This window comes from Aythya fuligula, chromosome 1 (genome assembly GCF_009819795.1).
Source record: "Aythya fuligula isolate bAytFul2 chromosome 1, bAytFul2.pri, whole genome shotgun sequence".
NCBI lineage: Eukaryota > Metazoa > Chordata > Aves > Anseriformes > Anatidae > Aythya > Aythya fuligula.
In genome coordinates, this window is record NC_045559.1 from 26,587,720 (window position 1) to 26,601,921 (window position 14,202).

Below are 14,202 nucleotides of genomic sequence, written 5' to 3' on the forward strand. Positions count from 1 at the left end.
CTGAAGTAAAGCTGATACGTCCCATAAGAATTAAATCTTGACTTGATGATGCTCTACTGAGATAAGATACTGGGAGTGAAGAAATTATTATATTATAAAAATTATTAAAAATATATTATTAGATGTGAAATCAGTTCTACATTTTTATGATTCATTATGTGCTTTCAAGAGGGACATGGCTGTGTATGTGCTACACCACACAAATGGCACACGCACTCTGGATAACAGGATTCCACTGCTGCCAGATGTTAATTCAAAATACTAAATTCACACCTTTACTCAAATGGTGCAGGGAAGTGAATGGGTCTGTGGATACATGGGCTGAGATGTATGTCAGAAAAAAGCCCAAATGTCTTTGATATGTGTCCTTCTGGCATAACCACTCTGTAACATCATACTCTCTTTCTGTTGACAGTGTGCCTGCATTTTAGTTCCCAAGGTCACGTGAGCCTGTCCCTTGCCAGCTTCTGACTTGTTGACAGTTTAAAGAAACAAAACAAAACAAAAAAACATCCCCCAAAATCAACAACCGAACAAACACCGAGCAGCTAACAGGGAAAAACTGTTTTAAATCACACGGCACTAGCTCAGTCAGTTGGAATGTATTTGGCCATCTTTTCTCTTCCTCCCGTGGAATTCATTCCTCTGGGTACTGTAATGATGGATTTGCCCGTCAAAAGAGCAAATTTTCTTCTTCGCTGGGCAGACTTCAATTTCTGAGGCTCCTTGCCAGTAAACAAGCAGAAACCTTATTTAACCCCTTTATGCTGTATCCTTTTCTACATATGGAATATGTCACACATATCTCTTTCCTAGAGGTTATGGCCTACTGTCACATTGTAGAATAGACTGAATGAAGTTGAATATGTAAAAATACAAAAGGTGCAGAATGTTAAATATGCCCAAATATTGTATGAAACTAGGCATTTACAAATAGGAGAAACAGATTTGCCAAAAGGGGAGCTCATTCTGAAGTTGCCAAGAAACTGGATTTGTACATTTCAAAACAAATTCATATTAAAATAAGTTGAAAGTTAAAATAGAAAGTTGATTAATAAGTTGAAAGCTGTATTAATAAAATAATTTAATGATTACTATTTACTTAGATTGTAGTAACACATAAAATATCAGGATTTCACTGAGTTTACATAGACTTTGATCCTGGTCACACTTAGCTGACTTCCAAAGTTTCTACTGTTTTCAATGAATCAGAGTCCATGCTCAGCAAATTCATTTGTTCAAATGTAACCCCCTCCCCATGCTTTTACATTTTTATATTTAAAAAAAAAAGAAAAAGAAAAAAAAAGATTCAGAAGGATTTGTGTCTTATTCTGAGTCAGTTGGTAAAAACTGCCTATGGTTTAAATCTGCTGTAGAACTCTGAATGATTCTAGTGAGACCACATTTACAACAAAGGTGAAACTCAAAACATTTCTCCTCAGTGTTTGCATCTTACAGAACTAACGAAACTAAATTATGTATATTTATAATATAGAATATTTATAAATGTATATTTATAATGTATATTTATAACATAGAAAAACCCTTCAGAAAGGGTCTGATCCTATTGACTGTATCAGAGTATTTTTCTGAAAAAGGAATTGGAGCTCAAAAGTAAATTTATTCCATTACAGTTTCCTGTTCTTCCCCATATGGTTCTTTTCATCTTTGGACTAAGAACTAGCATTTTGTTTCTGTGCTTCTTAGTTTAGGTCCTGTTTTGTGCCTAAGGCTCCAGAAAGTCTCTGTACAGATAGGTAATAACAGCAATGATGATAACATTTATTTAAAAAATCAATATTATTTGAATTTCCATCCCAAACAAACAGGGATGGAGATACCTCTGTAAACACAGGCTTATGCCTATATTTGAAGTTTGTAGGTTCAACAGTGTCATTGGCATTGATAATAAAAGTGACATGAATATTGCATGTGCGGTGTAGCTGCCTCACCTCTATATTTAGCTCACTGTTGGATTTCAGGAGATCACTTGGAACCGTACATAGAATTGATTCTGACTGTAGGAGGAGGTTTTCGCAGCTTTTATTTCCAACTTTTAGCACCTCTCCTTTAACAGCTTCTGAATCAATATAATTTCCCTTGGAAAGAAAAAAAAAAAAAAGAAAAAATCAATTTAGTATTACATAACCACCTCATGAAAGTTAAGGAGAAGGCCTTTCATTAACTTGTACAATGTTTTTAATGGAAAAACAATTGTGAAATAAAACAGACTAACACAAGTTTACATTGCCCTGTCGATGTGCATATACCAGGTTTATTCATGTAAACGGGAGTTTGACTGACAGGCCAGAGAGGGGGAGATGATAATGTTTAAGGATAAAATCTCCTGTCACTAATACTCATACAGCCCATAAGGACTTATAAAAATGCAAATGTTTGAGGAATAATTTCTGATGGTCCTGTTTAGATTTTTGCATAATTTGCACAAGAAAGAAAGCATTATGTGATCCTGTTGTTAATACAAAACTGTCATTATATTATCCACAAACTAAAGGCATCCCAAATATTTTGTTTTGCAACTAGTTATGGTTGAGGGAGTGAAGCTTTCAAAAAAGTGCGAGCGAATTGTAATCATAAAAATGCACAAATCTGTCAAAATCACGTTCCATAGACCGAAAGTGGAACAAACCCTGGTAAAAATTACATGAAAAGTGCACTCCCTACTCAGAAAACCTGCCTTCAGATCCTAGACTTGGATGAAATATTATCCCTCTTGGTATTGTGATATAGTAGTGTCCAAAGGCCAAGGTCAGGATCTTTTGTGCTCAGGACTACATCGGTATTTAGGAAGCTGCAGTTCTGCCCTGACCCGTGTACAGTTCAGCTTAGATAAGATTAAAGAACAGGCATATTATGAGGGAGTAAAAGGGGAAAAGGGAGGATGGGGAGTAACAGTAATATGGTCTATTGATGTGGGCTGAACTGGGAGTTTTTCACGGGAAGGGAGGAAGGCATCATGCCTGACTCTGCTGTGAGGCTTCGTCTACTGAAATGAAAACAAGAAACCCGTTCTGAAGGGTAAAATAAATGGTATTTTGGAATATATTTTTTATGTCTACTACAAAATCAGAAAGAGTTCAGGAGAAATTGTAATAAAAATATAGGAGAGCTGGTTTAATGTTCTATTTTGACCAGTGAAGCCACACCCCAGGTGAGTGCTTTTTAACTGCTGGCAGAAAAAGTCCATTTTGCTCACTTTTGTCTATCTAAGCCATTCTTGGAGGCATTCTTTTTGGTGTTGAATATTCAGTGGACCAGGGAGCACTGATTGACTGTTTAGTGCTTATTAGTCTGGAAACTTACTGCAGACTGTGAGCCATTCAAGTTCAAATCTTTCTTTTGAAACATGTACCTCAAAAGAACTGAACTTGGGTCTTCTATCTTCAGCATAAATGTATTGTCCTAAAGAGTGTGGATGAGTGGCCTCTCTTTTTCTTCTGCACTGCATCTTAGAAAATTGTTCCCACCAAAACTGTTGGCTTACTCAAAGGAAAAAACATACTGGCATTTTCTAGTGTGGTCATTAGTTAGTTATAATGAAGGCAGTAGTTTTTATTTATTACCATTACCATTATATTACCATTAATACATTATAGTTTCAAAAATATTCAGTACAATATCTGTCTATATCAAAAGTTTCAGACCTCTTTCAAGAAGTTGATTTATTCTTCTAAGGACCAAAGAATTTACATATGGTTTTAAGAAAATAAGGAAATTGACTCCAATGAGAACCAGGAAGCAGTATTTCCTATTTTAAAATGCATATAACCCCCTACTTGCTGAGTAATGTCCTTACATGCAAGCTGAAGAATACAGTTATTATACTGTGTAGCTGTCACAAACCAATCTGATAGACTAGCTAACTACCTTACAACTTCAGAGACAGAAGAACAATGTGGATGAATGTCTAGAAGCAGTATAAAAACTGAAAACTGAGCTGTGGAAATTTTGATATCAGTATCAGAAGAATTTTTGAGATTCCTAAACAGAGCAGATTAAATAGGGAAGAATGAGGAGTTACTGCAGTAGAGCTTCCACTTAAGCTTGCTCAGAAATATTTCCATTGCACTCTCAGACTGGACATTATCAGAAACATAATTTTCTATGATGTGTAAGAAGATGAAAAATAGACTGACCTGTAAATGAACAAGAAGAGTTTCTTAAGATTATCTCACAAAGAATGTGTTGGGCTGGTTTAGCAATAGACTAGGGGATTAAATCTTGACCGGTTGTTTTAGGACAGATGTGGCACAGAACAGATCTCAGGATCTCTAATGTGATGTGTAACATAACAAATTGTGCTACTTATTTCCTTGTCAAAGGTTTTATATTTATAAATAGATGTTAGTCACCTAGGCATTGGCCTTTTAGGAAGCATGCAGAGCTCCACCTCTGGCTTGGTGCATAGGATCATGGAATCATTAAGGTTGGAAGAGACCTCCAAGATCATCTGGTCCAACCATCCCCCTACCACCAATGTCACCCACTAAACCATGTCCCTAAGCACCACGTCCAACCTTTCCTTAACACCCCCAGGGACAGTGATTCAACCACCTCCCTGGGTAACCTGTTACAGTACCACTCCTGACCACACCAGACCTCTGCAGGCCGGGCAGCTCAGGCAATTACTAGAAGTAAAACAAACAAACAAAAAAGTGACACACGGGGAAAGGCAAGGCCCCTTCCCCACCAGTGTGAGCCCTGCTCACACTAGTGCTCCAGGCTTGGGTGGAGGGAAGCAATGGAAGAGCAACTGCAGCCCTCAGAGGGTGAGGGTAGCAACCTGACACACAGACCCAAAACCTTGAAAACCTTGGGTCTGCTGCAGCACTTCCAAGAGCTGCCTTTCATCAAGAAGTCATTAAAGGACATTTTCAAGAACCCCCAAAGTGATGCCATGGCAGAGTTAGGTCACGTTCCCCTGTAGCAAATACAGGCTGCCAAGCAATGCTGATAGGGGTTATCTTGTCTCTGCAGTGTGTTATCACTTGTAATATCTAAGGACAGGTTGCTTTCCTGCCCTGACCTCAGGTGGAAGTTTCCAACTGTGCAAAGCAACCTGAGGCTTTAAAGGGAAAATGACTGGACTATGAGTTTCTTTGTTCATACCCCAATGGCGCTTGCAGAGAGATCAAATGCCTTTTGCCAAGTGTGGGGGATAGTCTTATGAGCAGAGGCACAGAGGAAATCAGCACAGGACTTAATCCTCTGTACAAACTGTCCAGTTCTTTCTGGCCCAGGTCAGTGGCTCCTGTGGGAGGTGGTGAGCAGATTCTGTTCTCTTTAGCAGTCTCATTTCTGCAGTCATCCCCAGCAGAGAAATGCCAGAATTTCTCCCATCCTGTGAGCTTCCCATGTTGGCAGGAGATGGGAGCACTTCTGAAGTAGTGTCTTTGTGGTGTTGAAGCAGGGAAGTGCCTCAAGCCACTCTGCCGTGACCACTCTGACCGGGGAATGGTGGGCAGCAAGAGACTTCAAAGAGTCACATACTTGGCAGAGGAAGGCAATGATGATGTCGGTCCTTGAGAGACTTGGTAGTGTGGAAGACAAAAGGGCTGGCACTGAAGACTAGAAAGGCTGGCAGTCATGGCACACAGTGCCCTGACTGTGTTTAGATAGAAGACTTAATGTTTCTTTGCATTTAACATTTTCTTACAAAAACAACTTGTGGTCATCAGAGGAAACCAAACAGCACCTTTCAATCGGTACCCACCATCATTTGATGAAAGCTAAATATGTCACAGTAGATTAGTTTGATTGAAAAACTTGTGATAAAAGCTCCCTCCACCTCTCTGAAACTAATTAAGAAAAAGATAAAAGAACTTTGGTTTGGTAGAACAGTCTGTTCACTGAAGCAAGCTGCCATTTAATTTCATGCTGAGCTTGCTTAATTACCACACAAAATATGACCATGAGGCATGTAAACTTGTGTGTGTATATTTTTGTATGGGAGTACGGGGCTAGAGAAAAGTGTTGCCAATATGGCTTGTAATGATCTTTTGGCTCCCTACAATAATTTCTGAAAGCTGCCTCACTGTTTTGATGGAAGCATCCCACTATAACTAATTCTATTTAGAAGAGGATGTTAAATTGGTGCTTGTTCATGCTTTGTTCTAGGAGACCAGCTTTCACTAATGTCATTCTCCAGTTGGTTGCCAGGAAATAATCGGGGCATCAGGCTTAGGTAGACATCTGCCTTGGGTGCCATGGCTACAAGGTGACATCAATCCTACAAAATTGTTACTTTGGTCAGTTTTCAGTGGGACAGTCCTCAACCAGACTTTCTATCTCATTCTCTTCTTTACAATAAATAGCACTAGGGACTTCTCCTTAAGGGAGAATAAAATGTTCAAAAGTAAAGAAAGACGAGAGTTAAAAAAAACACCTAATTTTTAACCTAAGTGCCTGGGGAAGATTATGGAGCAAGTTCTCATGGAAGCATTTCCAGGCAGAGGAAGGACAAGAAGGCAATTGGCAACAGCCAGAACAGGATTCCCAAAAGTGGATTTTACCCGAGTGCTTTCTGTAAGGAGATGACGGGCTCTGTAGATGAGGAGAAGGCACTTGACAATGTCTACCTTGCTTTTAGCAAGGTTTGCAACACCGTCTGTCCCAGTATTGAAAACAAATTGGCATGATGTGGACTGGATGAGTGGACTATAAATTGGATAAAAAACTGACTGGACCATCAGCTGAAAGTTTACTAATCTGACAAGTGGCATTTCTCACGGGGGGATGCTGGGACCAATACTGTTTAAAATCTTCATCAACAATCTGAACAGTGACAGAATGCACTGTCTTTTTAGGTTTCAGATGACATTAAACGTAGGCAAATGACTGACACTGGAGAGCAGAATCACTGCTCAGAGGGTCTGCAGCATGCCGGAGGAATGTGCCAGCAGGAACCTCATAAATTCAACAAATACAGATACACAGTTCTGCACCTGGGATGGAATAAGCCCATGTACCAGGACATGTAGGGACAGAAGGGCAGAAAGATACTTTGCAGAAAAAGACCTGGGAGTCCTGGTGGACCACATGGTGAAATAAGGTGGCAATGTGCTGTTGTAGTGATGAAGGCTCAACATGTGCTTATAGCAGCAACGTAACCATGAGATGGAAAAAGATGATTATTGTTCTTCACTCAGCCACATCTGGAGAATTTTGCTGAGTTTTGGGCCCCACAGTAAAAGGGAGATAAAGACAAAGTGAGCAAAGAACAGCAGAGGGCCACTGAGATGGGAAAGAGGCTGAAACACAAGGTGCATAAGGCAAAGAGAGAGGAGCTGTTTTTTTTTTTTTTTTGTTTTGTTTTTTTTTTTTTTTTGAGCTGTATGCTTCGAGGTTTTCAAAACTCATCTGGACAAGGCCATAGGCAAGATGACCAAATTTTTAACTTTGCCCTGCTTTGAGCATTGGGGTTAGACTATGAAGACCTCCAAAGGTTTCTTCCAATCTGATTTATTCCATGATTCTTCTCAAATTATATCCCTTCTTTCCAATTGGTTGAAATACATGACCTGGAAACCACTGGAAACCACTGCTGTCACTGCACAGAGGCATTGAGCCATACCAAAGCTATGTATTCCCAGCTCTCTGTTAATCTGCACACCAGAACTCTTTCTAGTATTTCTCCATGAACAGGCAAAAGTTCACTCTGCATTGAGTGATTTAGCTGAAAAAAAGGACCTGTGAGCTCCTAAGTAAACCTGCTCCATTATAGTTTCCTGGTTTTCTCCATGTGGTTCTCCTCGTCTTTGGATTGAGAACTAGCATTTTATTTCTGTGCTTCTAAGTTTAGATCCCACACTGATCATTCTTCGGAATTTGCCCAAAACCTTTTGTTGTGTCAGATCAATATTCAGAGGGTTTGACTGAAACCCAGCATAACAGACAGAGACTCTCAGCTAACTGCCCAATTATCTGCAGCCCAGAATTGGGTCACTGGATCATCTTGGAGTCAAAGACCACAGGCCTCACAGATTCCATCTTGGAAAAAGTGTTGGCTTACAGAGCTCATGAAGAGATGACCCCACCATTAAGGCGGATTGTGTTCTTTAAAGATTTTTATACATTGTATGCCATATAAATTGTAAATATTCTATAGAAATGAAATGTACATAATAACATTTTTTATCCATATTCATAATAAATTAGAAATACCTGTATTTGTCCTGTTTCTATTTGACACTAAATCAGAAACACACTACATTTCAGGAAATCAGCTCACAAATGGATTTGTGAGTCTGCAGCACTCTTATACAAATCAAACTGCCTCTAAGGGCCCCAGATTTCTGAGAGATGTTTCTCAGTGCTGCCTAGGCTATTCTGAGTTTTCTTTTAACTGGCACTCAGCATCAACTTTGCATTTTTCATGGATCCATAAATATTTAGGCTACAGTGGTGACTGATCTTCTTGAATAACTTTGTGCACAGACTGGAATTTCCCTTAGCTCTAGAGAACCAAAGTTGCTGGGGCACTTCTCAAAGGTAACTCCATATCTTCCATGGGGAAGGATGAAAAAACATGTGACAGTAAGAGCCAGGACTGAAACACAGACCACACACTTCAGGTTCTGGGCTGCTGGCCATGTTTAATTTTGGACTGTTGGTGCAGCTTATAGTAGTCAGAAGCTGATGCAGCCTGGTTGCCCCACTTGGGGCCCAGAGGACAATGAAAGCCCCTCTCCCTCCCTACCTGATAGCAGTAACAGCCCTGGAATCTCTTTGATTTCACCTCTTTATTTTTTAGGTTGTGACAGCTGGGGGATTGGATGAACGCGGCCCTGAACACACTGTTCTCAGTCCTTCCCTGCCTTTATTTCCTTGGGGTTTCCTCTACTTCAACAAAATGTCTGTTCCACAGAACACTGCTGATGTGTGCTTCACAACTTTCAGGGCATTTATGAATACTTCTATTGTGTAAAACATAATAATTTAAAAACTCACTTCAACATGTCTTACCTTAATTTCCAGAACATTTGGGTTGCCTCTTGATATGAACAATGGCTTTTCAAAATGCTTAAATACAGGATTATTTACATAATCAAAATCAAAGTACAAAGAGCTGACTCCATCAAAAATAAAAAACACTTTGGTTACGAAGGGTGGTTGAAGGTTGAAGGCTTTCAGGGAAGGAGTTGTGCAGCAGATTATCTCTGAGCTAGAGCGGTGGCTACATGCCTATAAGAAAGAAAGAAAGAATTGGAGTAAGTAAGTGCATAGGAAGTAACTGATGAACATAGCTGTTCTTTAACAATATACATATGTTGAAAAAATAAACACCAGAGGTCTTGTTCTTCTTTAACCATAGCAAAATCCTGAGCAGGGCTCCACAGTGTTTGTTTAGAGTTGGGAGAAAAGTGTAAAAACTCAATGGTGTTTGCACTCTTGTTGAGGAAATGTTCAAGTAAACAAGCTTCCTGGCCTGATTGTTCACAGTGCTTTTAAAGTAAATATTTTGAAGATAATTAGTGGAAAATGATTTCCAATGCCAAGGACCATCAGGAGGCTACCCCTTCACTGGGCTGTACTGGGACACAAAGCAGCCATAACTCAGCTTATCCAGCCTATGTAAGAGTGACTACAACATGGACTTCTCTTCCTTTTATACTACAATAGCAAGGGACCAGAGGAGAAGGTAAAAATAGGCCCAATGCGTCTGATTGAAATAGTGGAAAACAAAAGTAAAGCGCTGTTTACTCACGGTGCAGCTGAGCTGCTGTGTTTCCACCTGAAGGGAACTATGGACTGTGTGAGAAAGTGCTTTAAAGCCAACACTACTGTGGGAATTTGGGCCATGAAAGTTCAACAAAGCACATCTTCTTTCTAAAAAAGTACGTGTAAGACTCTGGAAGTGTGGCATTTGGTGCTTAGGTGCGCTGGTGTAATACAAGTCCCTCCTGGGACTGCAGGACATGCTTCCCTCTGTATCTCCCCACAAGAGTGGGGATGAGATGTTTGCACCTCAGTGCCATGCTGAACCTGGCTGTAAACAGGTATGAAGCCACTTTTTCCCCATGCTTGCATTTATTGTGACTGAAGGCATGCTCTGGACCAAGCAGTGCTTCCCAGGGAAAAGATGCTGGTATGCTGCATGCTTCAGAGGACCTGTCAGGAAGTGCTTTGTGCCCTGGAGCTGTGATCCAGAGCCAAATATCTGGCCAGGGTGCTTCTATCCATGCTCTACCACTTTGACACAGGTCTCTTGAGACAGATGGGATGGGCCCTGGTCCTCCCCAAAAGGATTCCCGTGCTGCAAGCAAGGCAGCTTGATCTGAAGCTGAGTTTGGTCAGTTTATAGGGACAGCAAGAATCCTTGCAGGTGGGATTCATCCAGCCTGCATCCAGTCACCTGCACTAGAGTCACTTGTCTAAACTCCCTTACAGTCAACAGAGGGAAACAGGCTCACCTCGAGGGAAGTTCATCTGATCTGTTTTGGACAACAGCTTTAATTAGATGAACAGCACTCCAGAAGGGTCAACTTTTCTCTCCTTACTGTAGAGGTTTCTAGATGACTAATTGGATTATAATATCAACAGCACATCTACAAGCAATGATGGGAGGCATGGTGGGTGCTGGGCAGCACCACACATGCTGCAGAGTGGCTCTTTTGCTTTTGTGTTGTATAGGCCTTGTGCAGGTAGTTCCCTGTACACTGTCCCAGACATTACACTTTTTTTTTTTTTTTTTAAACAGAGTGGCTGACGTGGCCCAGTGACAATGGGGTTTATAACCTAGTCATCATAAATCTTACATTTGTTCTACAAGAAATTTCCCTGGAAACCCAACAGTGCTGTTGAATACTTTTGTACCTCTATAGAGGGACAATATATATATATATATTATTTTTTTTATGTTTTGTTTTGCAAATTAAATTGGTTCTCATTTTAAAATGCTGCCTGAAGAAGCTGTGAAATTAGCTTACATTTGTCTGTAATATGCTAGATTAATGCAATGTAATTTTACTGTGTGACATAACAGTTCAAGGTGGATCAGTTATATATTCACATTAACTTGAAAATAGAATTAAATTAGATATCAGCACTTTTTCACCATAGCAATTCATGTTTCTTTGCATAATATTATGAAATCTTAAATCTGTCCAGAAAAACATTTTTAAGGCTCTGAAACTGAGCATTAGTCTTTTAAAGCTCTACTGCAAGGTCTACATATCTGTTAACCATGAGTTCTGTGCTCAGTTAAATAACTTGGTGTAGCTCTCAATGACACTAGGGGGACTTGCACCCATGAAACTGGTTAGATTCCTAGCACAAATTCTGAAATATATGTGCACCCTCCCATAAAAACAAGGTAATCTGTGGGACACAAGTCAAGGCAGATTTTTCCTCCATTTGCTTACAGTATTAGAGTATTTTTGTCATTCCTTGATGTGCACCATTTACCATATCTCATGCTTTGTTATGAGATGCCATGGATCTAGAACTCCATTTGAATCGGTATGGTAATAGTAAGGTGCATCATTAGTATAATGTATGATCAAGTCATGTTTTCCCATGATATATGAATATCTGTAAAGTTATCTATCATATTGTGTCGATTCTAAAAAGATATTGCTAAAATATATGATTATAAAACCAAATATGTCCTAGGAAATCATTATATTTATTTGATTAATGTAAATTCATTAGTCTTTTTATCTACTGTAGAGTAGTGATGTCCGTTAAATGAATAGCAGTGGTATTCATAACTTTGTTTGTGGCTATCCATTAGAACCAGATACTTTACTTTATCAGGCTGGTCTCTGAAGAGGATGCTTTCAGAGAATGATAAAAATCTAATAATACTCTTTGGAGGGGATGCAATGTGACTGATTGGTAAGGTCAAGAAAAATCTTATTTACAATGCCCTTATTGGTACGTGATTTGACATGACATTTTTACCTTGAAATTGGTTTTAGCAATTGAAGAATATGATGGTTTAGTTTTCAAGAAATATTGGATTGAGGATCTATAAGAAAAAAACTAACTCAATCTATTGCCTACTCAATTAAGATACTGCCTATCACCCAGCACCTTTAACTTTTATTTAATTAGACTTTAAAGTACATTCCCTTTAAAAGCTAAAGCTGTGCTCTTCCTGTGAACATAATCTACATCGAAGGACAATAAGGAAGAAAAGATGTAAAAATTATGGAACATTTCACAAGCATAAGTAAATACTATACCCCAAGGGGAATAATAATCCATTGCACAATGCATATGACTCATCACTTAAAGGTATGTATTCTTGCTTCATTTGTAAAATATGACCCTTGAGGCAATTAATTCAAACCTGACCTACAGAATCTGAACTTCAGTGCCCAATTCAATTTTTTTTCATCTGACACAACAACAGGAAAAATATGAGGGAGGATCTCAGAGCTCCAAAGGTCTCCCAGCAACTGACCCAGATAAGAGAGGGGCAGTCAGATGTGTATTACAGGATCTGTAGCAGTCAGACAGGAGAAAAGGACCAATTTGTCCTTTTATAAAAAAATCTAAACTTTTGGAGTTCCAGTGAGAAATGAAAGATGAATGAGGTTAAAGTCAGACTGGGAGACTGTCCAGATGTCTCTGCCAAAGGATGATTTCTCAGAAGAGAGATGGGAAGTCAAGTCCAGCTTGAGGAAAACCCATTCAGAAAGGTTTTATGTGTAGGTGAGAGACTGAGCAGTGACACTCAATCAGGATGTCTTGAAGATTTTTCAGAGGACTCATGGGCTTTTGCTGTCATTTCAGGTTGTGCAAGAAATGGTACTAATGGTTCAGTACCATTTTTATCCTAGTTGTGTTGCTGGATGAAAGCAAGGGAAATGGTACTTCCAGTCTGTGAGATCACTGGACCAGAAGGTAGAGTAAACCCTTCCTTTCTACTGAGTATGAGGGCCAGCCCTTCACACAACATGACCGATACTGACTGGGAGCCCAGTCTCCTCTGTGGGTTTAGGATGGTTAACATGCCTGACAGCAGTGCATCCCAGGGACCCTGACGAACTCGCAACTTAGACTCTTAACTGACACCTGTCACTGGACTGTTTCCTTTGCGAGAGGTGTACATGAGATACAGATTCAGCACAGAAAGGCCATGGTTTCCCTTCATGAAGGAAATCTTTTCTGGGCTTCTGGGGCAGCTTCATGACACAGAGTCAACATAACTGGAAGATCTGACCCTGAGCATGTTTGGATACATAATCAGGAATAGCTTCAATAAGCACATGCTCACCATCCACAGTTCCCAGGGAATTTCTTCTCTCATTATTTAACAGATCTAAGCTAGATACTCTCAGGTGAATTCTGGGCAATTTGATGGGTATTATGAATAGAGATTGTTAAGGGACTTTAAATGTAGAAAAAACTTCAGGGTATTTTAAAATTCTCCTGTAGCACAAAAGGAAATGGCATCTAGCAGGGAGTAATTAAGAAATACTAAAGATTATTCAAGAGGCTACTTGCTGAAGAGATAATTAAAAGTCTGTGGAAAAGAGTTGATCTTGCATAGTTACAAGGTTAGTTGTTGTTGGAGATCATTCATTAAAAGGTGCTTTTCCCTAGGTTTGCAACCTTGGACATCTTGGTAGATTCATAGAAGGGATTAAGCAGTGGGAATATATATCTGAATTAATTAATGGATGGAACATGCAGCAAAGGATCCCCAAATGACAACTGATTTGTTACTGGGAAACCAGTGCAAAGTACAGGCTGTCAAAGAGAAAATACTGGCCTCAAGAGCTTCTAGCAGGACTTATAGCAGAAGTTAGAAGGTACTTATTTTGTAAATAGGCTCCTGATCAAATATCATCCCAAACCATGCCAGGCTTTTATACAGGCACATTACAAAGAGAGTGGCAGGAATAAGCTGCTTCCTTCCTTGTGCACCTCACACTGGAGCTGAACACATGAGCATAAGTGAGAGGGTTAGGGCATCCTTATTCATTATCTATAGCTCTTGGGAAGAATAATTTATGCAGAACTCCCCAGATTCGTATTTTTTTGTTCCTAATCCGAACAAATGGTCAAAAGAACTAATGAAACAGAAATTAAAAAGAACACATTGCAAGTGCTGAAACATATGGTTCAATAACTGTAGAACATTTTTTTCACTCATGTTGAAATACCAAATTTGAAGAAGGCAAGACATATTATTTTGATAGTGTTAGTGGAATGTAATATAAACACAAT

At 39.4% G+C, this 14,202-nt stretch overlaps 1 protein-coding gene across 1 annotated transcript in view; it reads right to left on the reverse strand.

Moving 5' to 3' along the window:
- MET (MET proto-oncogene, receptor tyrosine kinase) overlaps window positions 1-14,202 on the reverse strand; it is a 71,459-nt gene that overhangs the window by 13,807 nt on the left and 43,450 nt on the right. Inside the window, exons 10-11 of the mRNA XM_032182387.1 lie at window positions 8,986-9,204; window positions 1,953-2,099 (exon numbers count right to left, since the gene is read on the reverse strand). Of these exons, the coding sequence (XP_032038278.1) occupies window positions 1,953-2,099; window positions 8,986-9,204 (366 nt within the window). The remainder of the gene's footprint in view (window positions 1-1,952; window positions 2,100-8,985; window positions 9,205-14,202) is intronic.